Raw genomic sequence first — 15,276 nt, 5'->3', positions numbered from 1 at the left:
CACGTAGGAATGTTACACACACCGCCCCTGCCCATGTGAGCTTACACTCTATGTTTCTGTCGCCTGAGGCACAGGGCGATTATGTGACTCGCCCCAAGGAGCCGGCACCGGGCCCAGACTACCTGCTGGCATTCGTATGCTGTACAAACCAATTAGCACACATTATCGTAGAATAATACTGTAATAATAACCCTAATAATAGTAATCATCTCGTCAGATCCCCCAGATTAGTCTGATCTCACTGTTACAGCCAGGACAGTTTAATAAAGAGGTCACACTGTATATACTTTTAACCCTTTAAATCGTGGTGAAGAGAATGAACTGCCAAACTGGGCAATAATGAAACTAAACAGCGCCTGATTTACTGGGGAGGAGGAAACGACGAATCTCACGGAAAAGGGTGCGAATAACGGGCTCCGTTTTGCGGCGGTTTTGCGGCTGGGAGACGGAGTCGAGGTTTTTGCCATAAAAATGGCCCATATGGAGACATTTCAAACATGCGTCCTCAAACATCACTGACGGCTGAGTCATCAAACCGCGACACGCGCTATCTCGGCGATACCTGCCCTCGTCTTTACTAGCGCGGATCGCGCTGTGATGACTCCCGGCGATCGTATTAATGTCGGTAACCCCGGTCGCCTGCTCAGTTTATGCTTTAGGGGAGCGGGTAATCTGGCTCCTCCGAGGGGGCGTATCCATGTCAAACCGGGGGGCCCAGTAAACGCAAATTGCGTCATTTTTCTCTCGTGTCTCTTTGCATCATTGTATCACGGTCTTTGCTCCCGGGGCTTGCCCCGTAGGCGCCCCCTGTGATTTGGGCGGTGACAGTAAGAGGGAAGAAGTTGGCGTTAACGTCTCTGGCCAATAAATTGCAATGAGTATAGGAAACGCTCTGATACATTTGCGCAAACAGAAAAGCGAGCCCTGCGCAGAACAGACTTTCTGTACGTTAACCCACCTCTGTCTTAGAGCCGGGAGCTCAACCCCACTCCTCAGGACCCCGCAACAGGTCAGGTTTTAAGGATATCTCAGCTTCAGCACAGGTGGCACAATCAGTGGCTCAGTCGAAGTGAGCCACGTGTGCTGAAGCAGGGATTGATTGAGCTACCTGTGCTGAAGCAGGTACCAATGGAGCCACTTGTGCTGAAGCAGGGATATCCTTAAACCCTTGCCTGTTGGGGACGGGGTTTTTTGAAGATTGCAGTTGAGAGCCCGGCCTTATGGGCTAAATCTACTCGCTCCGAAGACTTTATAGAATCAGCCCGCTCAGGTTGTGTATCGAGGCAAAAGCGGGGCAATTATGGGGGGCAAAAACCAACTGCCCCGGATATATCAAAGAAAAAACTTCTATTTATTTAATTTATTTCAAAACAAAAAACAGCGCAATGTTGATCAAAACCAAGGAATTCCGTTGCTAATAATTTCAGTTTTCCTTCCGTTGGATAAATCCCGCGCCATTCTTTGTACTGGGGTTTTCCGCTAGTTTTGCGGCTGAGGCCTGGAAATCAAGGCAAAAGTGGGGCAATTCTGGGGCAAAAAATCTGCATCTTATGTGTCAAAGAAAAGAAAAGTCCCGTTGAGATCAGTAGGGTTTTTCCTTTACCTGGTGCAGGTGGAGGAAGTTCCTATACACAGGTCGGCAGTAATACACAGTGCACATTGCCATGCTTTCACGTGCGGTTATTAACCTCTTCCCTGCCCCCCCCCCTCCCCAGCCACAAATAGCTTTCTAACAACAGCAACAGGAACTAATTGTGCCCCCATTGTTCCAAGCGCCCGCGCCAGCGTGGAAGCTGGCACCGCTGCAAAGGCAGGGAGAGAAAGTGTGCGAGAGGAAGAGAGGGGGGAACGGCCCGAGAGGGCAAGGGAGAGAAAGCGTGCGAGAGGAAGAGAGGGGGGAACGGCCCGAGAGGGCAAGGGAGAGAAAACGTGCGAGAGAGAAGAGAGGGAGAGAAAGCGTGCGAGAGGAAGAGAGGGGGGAACGGCCCGAGAGGGCAAGGGAGAGAAAGCGTGCGAGAGAGAAGAGAGGGGGAACGGCCCGAGAGGGCGAGGGAGAGAAAGCGTGCGAGAGAGAAGAGAGGGGGAGAAAGCGTGCGAGAGAGAAGAGAGGGAGAGAAAGCGTGCGAGAGAGAAGAGAGGGGGAACGGCCCGAGAGGGCAAGGGAGAGAAAGCGTGCGAGAGAGAAGAGAGGGAGAGAAAGCGTGCGAGAGAGAAGAGAGGGGGAGAAAGCGTGCGAGAGAGAAGAGAGGGAGAGAAAGTGTGCGAGAGAGAAGAGAGGGGGAACGGCCCGAGAGGGCAAGGGAGAGAAGACGTGCGAGAGAGAAGAGAGGGAGAACGGCCAGAGAGGGCAAGGGAGAGAAGACGTGCGAGAGAGAAGAGAGGGAGAACGGCCAGAGAGCGGCGAGGGAGAGAAAGCGTGCGAGAGAGAAGAGAGGGGGACGGCCCGAGAGGGCGAGGGAGAGAAAGCGTGCGAGAGAGAAGAGAGGGGGAACGGCCCGAGAGGGCGAGGGAGAGAAAGCGTGCGAGAGAGAAGAGAGGGAGAGAAAGCGTGCGAGAGAGAAGAGAGGGGGAACGGCCCGAGAGCGGCGAGGGAGAGAACACGTGCGAGAGAGAAGAGAGGGGGGAACGGCCCGAGAGGGCAAGGGAGAGAAAGCGTGCGAGAGAGAAGAGAGGGGGAACGGCCCGAGAGGGCAAGGGAGAGAAAACGTGCGAGAGAGGAAAGGGAGAGAAAGCGTGCGAGAGAGAAGAGAGGGGGAACGGCCCGAGAGGGCAAGGGAGAGAAAACGTGCGAGAGAGAAGAGAGGGGGAACGGCCCGAGAGGGCAAGGGAGAGAAAACATGCGAGAGAGAAGAGAGGGAGAGAAAGCGTGCGAGAGAGAAGAGAGGGAGAGAAAGCGTGCGAGAGAGAAGAGAGGGGGAACGGCCCGAGAGGGCAAGGGAGAGAAAACGTGCGAGAGAGAAGAGAGGGAGAGAAAGCGTTCGAGAGAGAAGAGAGGGGGAACGGCCCGAGAGGGCAAGGGAGAGAAAACGTGCGAGAGAGAAGAGAGGGAGAGAAAGCGTGCGAGAGAGGGAGAGAAAGCGTGCAAGAGAGAAGAGAGGGGGAACGGCCCGAGAGGGCAAGGGAGAGAAAACGTGCGAGAGAGAAGAGAGGGAGAGAAAGCGTGCGAGAGAGAAGAGAGGGGGAACGGCCCGAGAGCGGCGAGTGAGAGAACACGTGCGAGAGAGAAGAGAGGGGGGAACGGCCCGAGAGGGCAAGGGAGAGAAAGCGTGCGAGAGAGAAGAGAGGGGGGAATGGCGTGAGCGGCGAGGGAGAGAAAACGTGCGAGAGAGAAGAGAGGGGGGAATGGCCCGAGAGGGCAAGGGAGAGAAAGCGTGCGAGAGAGAAGAGAGGGGGGAATGGCGTGAGCGGCGAGGGAGAGAAAGCGTGCGAGAGAGAAGAGAGGGGGAACGGCCCGAGAGGGCAAGGGAGAGAAAACGTGCGAGAGAGAAGAGAGGGAGAGAAAGCGTGCGAGAGAGAAGAGAGGGGGAACGGCCCGAGAGGGCAAGGGAGAGAAAACGTGCGAGAGAGAAGAGAGGGAGAGAAAGCGTGCGAGTGAGAAGAGAGGGAGAGAAAGCGTGCGAGAGAGAAGAGAGGGGGAACGGCCCGAGAGGGCAAGGGAGAGAAAACGTGCGAGAGAGGGAGAGAAAGCGTGCGAGAGAGAAGAGAGGGGGAACGGCCCGAGAGCGGCGAGGGAGAGAACACGTGCGAGAGAGAAGAGAGGGGGGACGGCCCGAGAGGGCAAGGGAGAGAAAGCGTGCGAGAGAGAAGAGAGGGGGAACGGCCCGAGAGGGCAAGGGAGAGAAAACGTGCGAGAGAGAAGAGAGGGGGGAATGGCGTGAGTGGCGAGGGAGAGAAAGTGTGCGAGAGAGAAGCAAGGGAGAGAAAGCGTGCAAGAGAGAAGTGAGGGGGAACGGTCCGAGAGGGCAAGGGAGAGAAAACGTGCGAGAGAGAAGAGAGGGGGAATGGCGTGAGCGGCGAGGGAGAGAAAGCGTGCGAGAGAGGAGAGGGAGAGAAAGCGTGCGAGTGAGAAGAGAGGGAGAGAAAGCGTGCAAGAGAGAAGAGAGGGGGAACGGCCCGAGAGGGCAAGGGAGAGAAAGCGTGCGAGAGAGAAGAGAGGGAGAGAAAGCGTGCGAGTGAGAAGAGAGGGAGAGAAAGCGTGCGAGAGAGAAGAGAGGGGGAACGGCCCAAGAGCGGCGAGGGAGAGAAAGCGTGCGAGAGAGAAGAGAGGGGGAACGGCCCGAGAGGGCGAGGGAGAGAAAGCGTGCGAGAGAGAAGAGAGGGAGAGAAAGCGTGCGAGAGAGAAGAGAGGGAGAGAAAGCGTGCGAGAGAGAAGAGAGGGAGAGAAAGCGTGCGAGAGAGAAGAGAGGGAGAGAAAGCGTGCGAGAGAGAAGAGAGGGAGAGAAAGCGTGCGAGAGAGAAGAGAGGGGGAACGGCCCGAGAGCGGCGAGGGAGAGAACACGTGCGAGAGAGAAGAGAGGGGGGAACGGCCCGAGAGGGCAAGGGAGAGAAAGCGTGCGAGAGAGAAGAGAGGGGGGAATGGCGTGAGCGGCGAGGGAGAGAAAACGTGCGAGAGAGAAGAGAGGGGGGAATGGCCCGAGAGGGCAAGGGAGAGAAAGCGTGCGAGAGAGAAGAGAGGGGGGAATGGCGTGAGCGGCGAGGGAGAGAAAGCGTGCGAGAGAGAAGAGAGGGGGAACGGCCCGAGAGGGCAAGGGAGAGAAAACGTGCGAGAGAGAAGAGAGGGAGAGAAAGCGTGCGAGAGAGAGAGAGGGGGAACGGCCCGAGAGGGCAAGGGAGAGAAAACGTGCGAGAGAGAAGAGAGGGAGAGAAAGCGTGCGAGTGAGAAGAGAGGGAGAGAAAGCGTGCGAGAGAGAAGAGAGGGGGAACGGCCCGAGAGCGGCGAGGGAGAGAACACGTGCGAGAGAGAAGAGAGGGGGGAACGGCCCGAGAGGGCAAGGGAGAGAAAGCGTGCGAGAGAGAAGAGAGGGGGAACGGCCCGAGAGGGCAAGGGAGAGAAAACGTGCGAGAGAGAAGAGAGGGGGGAATGGCGTGAGTGGCGAGGGAGAGAAAGTGTGCGAGAGAGAAGCAAGGGAGAGAAAGCGTGCAAGAGAGAAGTGAGGGGGAACGGTCCGAGAGGGCAAGGGAGAGAAAACGTGCGAGAGAGAAGAGAGGGGGAATGGCGTGAGCGGCGAGGGAGAGAAAGCGTGCGAGAGAGGAGAGGGAGAGAAAGCGTGCGAGTGAGAAGAGAGGGAGAGAAAGCGTGCAAGGGAGAAGAGAGGGGGAACGGCCCGAGAGGGCAAGGGAGAGAAAGCGTGCGAGAGAGAAGAGAGGAAGAGAAAGCGTGCGAGAGAGAAGAGAGGGAGAGAAAGCGTGCGAGAGAGAAGAGAGGGAGAGAAAGCGTGCGAGAGAGAAGAGAGGGAGAGAAAGCGTGCGAGAGAGAAGAGAGGGAGAGAAAGCGTGCGAGAGAGAAGAGAGGGGGAACGGCCCGAGAGGGCAAGGGAGAGAAAGCGTGCGAGAGAGAAGAGAGGGAGAGAAAGCGTGCGAGAGAGAAGAGAGGGGGAACGGCCCGAGAGCGGCGAGGGAGAGAAAGCGTGCGAGAGAGAAGAGAGGGGGAACGGCCCGAGAGGGCAAGGGAGAGAAAGCGTGCGAGAGAGAAGAGAGGGAGAGAAAGCGTGCGAGAGAGAAGAGAGGGGGAACGGCCCGAGAGGGCGAGGGAGAGAAAGCGTGCGAGAGAGAAGAGAGGGGGAACGGCCCGAGAGCGGCGAGGGAGAGAAAAAGAACAAGAGAGGGGAGAAGGTTATTAGCAGAGACGGCGGAACGGCCACAATCCGTTTGGCGGCATTCTCCCGCGCGGATAAAGCCACGCGCCGCCGCCGCCGGATACAAGCGGATGCGCGGAATTCTCCCGCGCGGATAAAGCCACGCGCCGCCGCCGCAGGATACAGGCGGATGCGCGGAATTCTCCCGCGCGGATAAAGCCTCGCGCCGCCGCCGGATACAGGCGGATGCGCGGAATTCTCCCGCGTGGATAAAGCCTCGCGCCGCCGCAGGATACAGGCGGATGCGCGGAATTCTCCCCGCGCGGATAAAGCCTCGCGCCGCCGCAGGATACAGGCGGATGCGCGGAATTCTCCCGCGCGGATAAAGCCTCGCGCCGCCGCCGGATACAGGCGGATGCGCGGAATTCTCCCGCGCGGATAAAGCCTCGCGCCGCCGCAGGATACAGGCGGATGCGCGGAATTCTCCCGCGCGGATAAAGCCTCGCGCCGCCGCCGGATACAGGCGGATGCGCGGAATTCTCCCGCGCGGATAAAGCCACGCGCCGCCGCCGCCGGATACAGGCGGATGCGCGGAATTCGCGGATCGGCGGAAATAAAAAGAAGAAATCCCAAAAAGACACGTCGCCCCTTTTCTGAGACGGATTGGCGGAAATCCAAAGGAACCGTCAGATCCGCGCCCCCATATCTCGCCCGTCTCCAGTTATTCGCTTTCCAGCAGGGCGCCGTCGCGTTCCCCGGCTCGCTGCAGCGCGCTGCGGATCACGACTAATCATTCAATGTAACAACTCTTAGCGCAGGGCTGGGCAACTCCATTCCTACAGGGCCACCAACAGGTCAGGTTTTAATGATATCCCAGCTTCAGCACAGGTGGCTCAATCAGGGACTCAGTCTTCGACTGAGCCCCTGATTGAGCCACCTGTGCTGAAGCAGAGACTGATTGAGCCACCTGTGCTGAAGCTGGGACTGATTCAGCAACCTGTGCTGAAGCAAGGATAGCCTTAAAACCTGACCTGTTGGTGGCCCTTGAGGACTGGCGTTAGATTGGTGCTCTATTTAGCAAAGCAAAAACTCCCATTACTTTCCCAGGGATTCCTTGTCTGTGATAAATACGGCTTGTTATAGTTTTGTTTTTTGCGCTGGTTTTTTTGCACCACTTCTGTCCTGCTTTTGCACCACTTCTCTCCTGCTTTTGCACCACTTCTCTCCTGCTTTTGCAGCCGGCAGACGTTAGTGAATAGACCCCTGTGCTGTTTCTGCACACGAGTTCTTCCAGACCTCACAAATCTCCGAACGACCAGGGCGTCAAATCCTGACTCTGAGCAGAGAGGTCAAGTCTGGCAGCCCTGGTCCCATACAGGTGTATAGCTGGGGCAGCCCTGGTCCCATACAGGTGTATAGCTGGGGCAGCCCTGGTCCCATACAGGTGTATAGCTGGGGCAGCCCTGGTCCCATACAGGTGTATAGCTGGGGCAGCCCTGGTCCTATACAGGTGTATAGCTGGGGCAGCCCTGGTCCCATACAGGTGTATAGCTGGGGCAGCCCTGGTCCCATACAGGTGTATAGCTGGGGCAGCCCTGGTCCTATACAGGTGTATAGCTGGGGCAGCCCTGGTCCCATACAGGTGTATAGCTGGGGCAGCCCTGGTCCCATACAGGTGTATAGCTGGGGCAGCCCTGGTCCCATACAGGTGTATAGCTGGGGCAGCCCTGGTCCCATACAGGTGTATAGCTGGGGCAGCCCTGGTCCCATACAGGTGTATAGCTGGGGCAGCCCTGGTCCCATACAGGTGTATAGCTGGGGCAGCTCTGGTCCCATACAGGTGTATAGCTGGGGCAGCCCTGGTCCTATACAGGTGTATAGCTGGGGCAGCCCTGGTCCTATACAGGTGTATAGCTGGGGCAGCCCTGGTCCCATACAGGTGTATAGCTGGGGCAGCCCTGGTCCAACACAGGTGTATAGCTGGGGCAGCCCTGGTCCCATACAGGTGTATAGCTGGGGCAGCCCTGGTCCAACACAGGTGTATAGCTGGGGCAGCCCTGGTCCCATACAGGTGTATAGCTGGGGCAGCCCTGGTCCCATACAGGTGTATAGCTGGGGCAGCCCTGGTCCCATACAGGTGTATAGCTGGGGCAGCCCTGGTCCCATACAGGTGTATAGCTGGGGCAGCCCAGCTCACACTGGCACTGACACTGACACTCGCACTGGTATGGTACTGGTACTAGCACTCACACTAGTACTGGCACTGACACTGGTACTAGCACTCACACTGGCACTGACACTGGTACTAGCACTCGCACTGGTACTAGCACTCGCACTGACACTGGTACTAGCACTCGCACTGACACTGGTACTAGCACTCGCACTGGCACTGGTACTAGCACTCGCACTGGCACTGACACTGGTACTAGCACTCGCACTGGCACTGACACTCGCACTGGTACTAGCACTCGCACTGACACTGGAACTAGCACTCGCACTGGCACTGACACTGGTACTAGCACTGACACTGGTACTAGCACTGACACTGGCAATAGCACTCGCACTGGCACTGGTACTAGCACTGGCACTGACACTGGTACTAGCACTCACACTGACACTGGTACTAGCACTGACACTAGCACTGACACTAGCACTCGCACTGGCACTAGCACTCGCACTGGCATTGGCAATAGCACTCGCACTGGCACTGGTACTAGCACTCAAACTGGCAATGGTACTGGCACTCGCACTGGCACTGGTACTAGCACTCGAACTGGCAATGGTACTAGCACTCGCACTGGCACTGACACTGGTACTAGCACTGGTACTAGCACTGGCACTGGCACTGGTACTAGCACTCGCACTGGCACTGGCACTGGTACTAGCACTGGCACTGGTACTAGCACTGGCACTGGTACTAGCACTGGCAATAGCACTCGCACTGGTACTGGTACTACACTGGTACTAGCACTCGCACTGACACTGGTACTAGCACTGACACTGGTACTAGCACTCGCACTGGCACTGACACTGGTACTAGCACTGGCACTCGCACTGGCACAGACACTGGTACTAGTACTCGCACTGGTACTAGCACAAACACTTGTACTAGCACTGGCACTGGTACTAGCACTGGCACTGACACTAGCACTGGTACTGGCACAGACACTGGCACTGGTACTAGCACAGACACTGGCACTGGTACTGGCACTGGCACTGGTACTGGCACTGGCAATAGCACTCGCACTGGTACTGGCACTGGCACTGGAACTGGTACTGGCACTAGCACAGACACTGGTACTGGCACAGTCACTAGCACGGACACTGGTACTGGCCACAGTCGCTAGCACTGGCACTGGTACTGGCACAGTGACTCGCACTGACACTGGTACTAGCACTATTTATTATTTATTTATTAAATATTTTACCAGGAAGTAATACATTGAGAGTTACCCCTCGTTTTCAAGTATGTCCCGGCACAGAATAAAACAAATAATACATGGTTACAAATACAGTTACATAAATGAGCAGGGTATACATTATATACAAGACATTGCATGCACAGTTAGAGAAGATGTATATTATAGGCGTATGTAACAGTTACAGAGCAGATTAAAATGTGAGACAGCCTTAGGTTTGAAAAAACTTAAACTGGTGGTGGATGTGAGAGTCTCTGGTAGGTTGTTCCAGTTTTGGGGTGCACGGTAAGAGAAGGGAGTAACGTCCGGATACTTTGTTGAGCCTTGGGACCATGAATAGTCTTTTGGAGTCTGATCTCAGGTGATAGGTGCTTGTATGTGGTAGGGGTGAGGAGCTTGTTCAGGTAGCTGGGTAGCTTGCCCATAAAGAATTTGAAGGCAAGACAGGAAAGGTGAAGTTTGCGCCTAGACTCGAGTGATGACCAATCTAGTTCTTTGAGCATTTCGCAGTGATGTGTGTTGTAGTTGCATTGGAGAACAAAATCGACAAATTGAATTGTAGAGGGGTGTCAAGTTTGTTAAGGTGGGTTTGAGGTGCCGAGCCATATACTATGTCTCCATAGTCGATAATTGGCATTAGCATCTGCTGTGCGATACGCTTTCTGACCAGGAGACTTAGGGAGGATTTGTTCCTGTAAAGTACCCCTAGTTTGGCACTGGCACTGACATTGATACTGGTATTGGTACTGGTTACTAGCACTGGCACTGACATTGGTACTGGTACTAGCACTGGCACTGACATTGGTACTGGTACTAGCACTGGCACTGACATTGGTACTGGTACTAGCACTGACACTGGTACTAGCAGCCTTTACGCATCAGCATCTAAGTATAGAAGTTTGCGCATGTTCCTGTCTATAACCAGCGGGGGGGGGGGGGGGTTGAAGGGTCTCTAGAGAATAGCAGCCCCCCCAGTTCAGGTCTCAGGTTCTATAATAAGGGGGCAGACAGTTACTAAACTCTGATGTCAACTAACCACCTCAACGGGATCCCTTCTCTTAGCCCAATCCTGCGCTGTATCTTTGCCCTGTTGTACATGCCCCTTTTGGGTGTTCAGGTTACCTGTCTGAGGTGCTCAGGTTTACCTGTGGTGAGGTGTTCGGGTCACCTGTGTGAGGTGCTCGGGTTACCTGTGTGAGGGGCTCGGGTCACCTGTGTGAGGTGCTCGGGTCACCTGTTTGAGGTGCTCGAGTTACCTGTGTGGGGTGCTCAGTTACCTGTGTGAGGCGTTCAGGGTTACCTGTGTGAGGTGCTCAGTTACCTGTATGAGGTGTTCAGGTTTACCTGTGTGAGGTGCTCAGTTACCTGTGTGAGGTGCTCAGGTTACCTGTGTGGGTTTGCTCAGGTTACCTGTGTGAGGTGGTTCAGGTTACCTGTGTGAGGTGTTCAGGTTACCTTTGTGAGGTGTTCAGGTTACCTGTGTGGGGTGCTCAGTTACCTGAGTGAGGTGTTCAGGTTACCTGTGTGGGGTGCTCAGTTACCTGAGTGAGGTGTTCAGGTTACCTGTGTGGGGTGCTCAGGTTACCTGTGTGGGGCGCTCAGGTTACCTGAGTGAGGTGTTCAGGTTACCTGTGTGGGGTGCTCAGTTACCTGAGTGAGGTGTTCAGGTTACCTGTGTGAGGTGTTCAGGTTACCTGTGTGAGTTACCGGTGTAAGGTGCTCAGGTTACCTGTGTAAGGTGCTCAGTCACCTGTGTGAGGTGCTCAGGTTACCTGTGTTATGTGCTCAGGTTACCTGTGTGAGGTGTTCAGGTTACCTGTGTGAGTTACCTGTGTAAGGTGCTCAGTCACCTGTGTGAGGTGCTCAGGTTACCTGTGTGAGGTACTCAGGTTACCTGTGTGAGGTACTCAGGTTACCTGTGTGAGGTGTTCAGGTTACCTATGTGAGGTGCTCAGGTTACCTGTGTGAGCTACCTGTGTAAGGTGCTCAGGTTACCTGTGTGAGGTGCTCAGTCACCTGTGTGAGATGTTCAGGTTACCTGTGTGAGGTGCTCAGGTTAACTGAGTGAGGTGCTCAGGTACCTGAGTGAGGTGTTCAGGTTACCTATGTGGGGTGCTCAGTTACCTGTGTGAGGTGCTCAGGTTACCTGTGTGAGTTACCTGTGTGAGGTGCTCAGTCACCTGTGTGAGGTGCTCAGGTTACCTGTGTGAGGTGCTCAGGTTACCTGTGTGAGGTGCTCAGGTTACCTGTGTAAGGTGCTCAGTTACCTGTGTGAGGTGCTCAGGTTACCTGTGTGAGTTACCTGTGTGAGGTGCTCAGGTTACCTGTGTGAGGTGCTCAGTCACCTGTGTGAGGTGCTCAGGTTACCTGTGTGAGGTGCTCAGGTTATGTGTGAGGTGCTCAGTCACCTGTGTGAGGTGCTTACCTGACAGGTCCCGAACCAGAGCAGCTCTGTGTGTAAGACCATGAGGAAGATCCCCAGCAGCGCCAGCAGCAGCGCCCAGGCGGACAGCTTCTTCTTGCGCAGCACTAGCGCCTGCCTCTTCCTCAGCTTGCGCAGGTTCTCCCCGGGGCGCTCCCGGCCGGCTCCTGCCTGGGGCTGGGAGGTGAGGATGGAGATGTCGCAGAGCTCCTTGGTCTGCATGTCGCCGCGGGGACGCTGGGCTCCCCCGGGACGCAGGAAGGCATGCTGTAAACAGCGGCAAGCCGGCCTCCCCATGTGCGCCGCTGGCAGCGCCTCCGGAGCCCCGGCCCAGCCCTCACCCCCCCCCCCCCCCCCCCCCGGGCCCGGCTCCCAGAGACAGCAGAGGAAGCCGCGGCTTCCTGTGTTCCTGCTGCCGGGACGCGGTGGGGAGGGGGGAGCAGCAGCACTGGGGAGGGGAGCAGCAGCACTGGGGAGGGGAGCAGCACTGGGGAGAAGAGCAGCACTGAGGAGGGGGAGCAGCAGCACTGGGGAGGGGGAGCAGCAGCACTGAGGAGGGGGAGCAGCAGCACTGAGGAGGGGAGCAGCAGCACTGAGGAGGGGAGCAGCACTGGGGAGGGGGAGCAGCAGCACTGGGGAGGGGAGCAGCAGCACTGAGGAGGGGGAGCAGCAGCACTAGGGAGGGGGAGCAGCAGCACTGAGGAGGGGAGCAGCAGCACTGAGGAGGGGGAGCAGCACTGGGGAAGGGGAGCAGCACTGGGGAAGGGGGAGCAGCACTGAGGAGGGGAGCAGCCCTGAGGAGGGGAGCAGCAGCACTGGGGAGGGGGGGGAGCAGCAGCACTGGGGAGGGAAGCAGCAGCACTGGGGAGGGGAGCAGCAGCACTGGGGAGGGGAGCAACAGGCACTGAGGGGGGAGCAGCAGCACTGAGGAGGGGAGCAGCACTGGGGAGGGGAGCAGCAGCACTGGGGAGGGGAGCAGCAGCACTGAGGAGGGGAGCAGAAGCACTGGGGGAGGGGAGCAGCAGCACTGGGGAGGGGAGCAGCAGCACTGGGGAGGAGAGCAGCACTGAGGAGGGGGAGCAGCAGCACTGGGGAGGGGGAGCAGCAGCACTGAGGAGGGGAGCAGCAGCACTGAGGAGGGGGATCAGCACTGGGGAAGGGGAGCAGCCCTGAGGAGGGGAGCAGCAGCACTGGGGAGGGGGGAAGCAGCAGCACTGGGGAGGGAAGCAGCAGCACTGGGGAGGGGAGCAGCAGCACTGGGGAGGGGAGCAGCAGCACTGAGGAGGGCGGAGCAGCAGCACTAGGGAGAGGGGGAGCAGCAGCACTGAGGAGGGGAGGCAGCAGCACTGAGGAGGGGGAGCAGCACTGGGGAAGGGGAGCAGCACTGGGGAAGGGGAGCAGCACTGAGGAGGGAGCAGCCTGAGGAGGGGAGCAGCAGCACTGGGGAGGGGGGGAGCAGCAGCACTGGGGAGGGAAGCAGCAGCACTGGGGAGGGGAGCAGCAGCACTGGGGAGGGGAGCAACAGCACTGAGAGGGGGAGCAGCAGCACTGAGGAGGGGAGCAGCACTGGGGAGGGGAGCAGCACTGGGGAGGGGGAGCAGCAGCACTGAGGAGGGGAGCAGCAGCACTGGGGAGGGAGCAGCAGCACTGGGGAGGGGAGCAGCAGCACTGGGAGGGGAGCAGCAGCACTGGGGAGGAGAGCAGCACTGAGGAGGGGGAGCAGCAGCACTGGGGAGGGGGAGCAGCAGCACTGAGGAGGGGAGCAGCAGCACTGAGGAGGGGGATCAGCACTGGGGAAGGGGAGCAGCCCTGAGGAGGGGAGCAGCAGCACTGGGGAGGGGGGGAGCAGCAGCACTGGGGAGGGGGGGAGCAGCAGCACTGGGGAGGGGGGAGCAGCAGCACTGGGGAGGGGAGCAGCAGCACTGGGGGGAGGGGAGCAACAGCACTGAGGAGGGGAGCAGCACTGGGGAGGGGAGCAGCACTGGGGAGGGGGAGCAGCAGCACTGGGGAGGGGAGCAGCAGCACTGGGGAGAGGAGCAGCAGCACTGAGGAGGGGATCAGCACTGGGGAGGAGGGGAGCAGCACTGGGGAGGGGGGGAGCAGCACTGAGGAGGGGGAGCAGCAGCACTGGGGAGGGGGGAGCAGCAGCACTGGGGGAGGGGAGCAGCAGCACTGGGGAAGGGGAGCAACAGCACTGAGGAGGGGGGAGCAGCAGCACTGAGGATGGGGGAGCCGCAGCACTGAGGAGGGGAGCAGCAGCACTGGGGAGGGGAGCAGTAGCACTGGGGAGGGGAGCAGCAGCACTGAGGAGGGGGGAGCAGCAGCACTGAGGAGGGGGAGCAGCAGCACTGAGGGGAGCAGTAGTTCTCAGCTCCCTCGGTCACTTCTCACTTTCTTCCCACTGACCTCCCGTGTTCTCTCTCACTCTTTAATTTCTTACTGCTGCTTTCTGCTCTTAGTCACTCTCTCTCCGCCTAGTCACTCTCTCTCCTCCTAGTCACTCTCTCTCCTCCTTCCCTTTCCATCAGCTCTCCGCTATCTCTCCCCTCCCTCTCTGTCAACGTCTCTTCACCTTCCCTGTTTCTCTCTTCCTCTGTATCTCTCTGTTTCTCTGTCTCTCAACTTCTCTTAACCTTCCCTATTTCTCTCCCTTTCTCTTTCTCTCTTTCTACATCTCTTTCTCTTGCTCTCCCTATCTCAACTTCTCTTCACCTCACTGTCTCTTTTCTCCCTCCCTCCCCTCTCTCCCTCCCCCCTCTCTCTCTCTGTCCCCCCCTCTCTCTCTGCCCCCCCTCTCTCTCTCTCTGTCCCCCCCTCTCTCTCTGCCCCCCTCTCTGTCTCTGTCCCCCCTTCTCTCTCTGTCCCCCCTCTCTCTCTGTCCCCCCCCTCTCTCTCTGTCCCCCCCCCTCTCTCTGTCCCCCCTCTCACTCTGCCCCCCCCTCTCACTCTGTCCCCCCCTCTCACTGTCCCCCCTCTCACTCTGTCCCCCCCTCTCACTCTGTCCCCCCCTCTCACTCTGCCCCCCTCTCTCTCTCTCTGTCCCCCCCTCTCTCTCTGTCCCCCCTCTCTCTCTGTCCCCCCTGTCACTCTGTCCCCCCCTCTCACTCTGTCCCCCCCCTCTCACTCTGTCCCCCCCCTCTCACTCTGTCCCCCCCCTCTCACTCTGTCCCCCCCTCTCTCTCCCCCCTCTCTCTCCCCCCTCTCTCTCCCCCGTCTCTCTTTCCCCCCTCTCTCGCCCCCCCTCTCTCTCCCCATCTCTCTCCCCCCCTCTCTCTCCCCCCCTCTCCCCCCCCCTCTCTCTCCCCCCCCTCTCTCTCTCTCCCCCCTCTCTCTCTCTGTCCCCCCTCTCTCTCTGCCCCCCTCTCTGTCTCTGTCCCCCCTTCTCTCTCTGTCCCCCCTCTCTCTCTGTCCCCCCCCCTCTCTCTCTGTCCCCCCCTCTCTCTGTCCCCCCTCTCACTCTGTCCCCCCCTCTCACTCTGTCCCCCCCTCTCACTCTGTCCCCCCCCTCTCACTCTGTCCCCCCCTCTCTCTCCCCGTCTCTTTCTCTGCCCCCCCTCTCTGTCTCTGTCCCCCCTTCTCTCTCTGTCCCCCCTCTCTCTCTGTCCCCCCCCTCTCTCTCTGTCCCCCCCTCTCTCTGTCC

The 15,276-nt window shown here is 58.3% G+C and overlaps 1 protein-coding gene across 3 annotated transcripts in view; it reads right to left on the bottom strand.

Moving 5' to 3' along the window:
- KCNN4 (potassium calcium-activated channel subfamily N member 4) overlaps positions 1–14,107 on the bottom strand; it is a 100,592-nt gene extending 86,485 nt beyond the window's left edge. The window contains exons 1-2 of one of the 3 annotated variants that reach the window (XM_075606388.1): positions 14,043–14,107; positions 11,640–11,813 (exon numbers count right to left, since the gene is read on the bottom strand). In XM_075606388.1, coding sequence (XP_075462503.1) covers positions 11,640–11,681 — 42 coding nt within the window. In that variant the 5' untranslated portion in view covers positions 11,682–11,813; positions 14,043–14,107. Of the gene's footprint in view, positions 1–11,639; positions 11,973–14,042 lie in introns of those variants that run through there. The other 2 variants (XM_075606386.1, XM_075606385.1) reach the window with 2 other exon arrangements.
- Between the last annotated feature and the right edge of the window lie 1,169 nt (positions 14,108–15,276).

This window comes from Ascaphus truei, chromosome 6, assembly GCF_040206685.1.
Source record: "Ascaphus truei isolate aAscTru1 chromosome 6, aAscTru1.hap1, whole genome shotgun sequence".
Lineage (NCBI taxonomy): Eukaryota > Metazoa > Chordata > Amphibia > Anura > Ascaphidae > Ascaphus > Ascaphus truei.
Note: the sequence above shows the minus strand (reverse complement) of the source record. Positions and strands in the feature narration are given on the sequence as shown.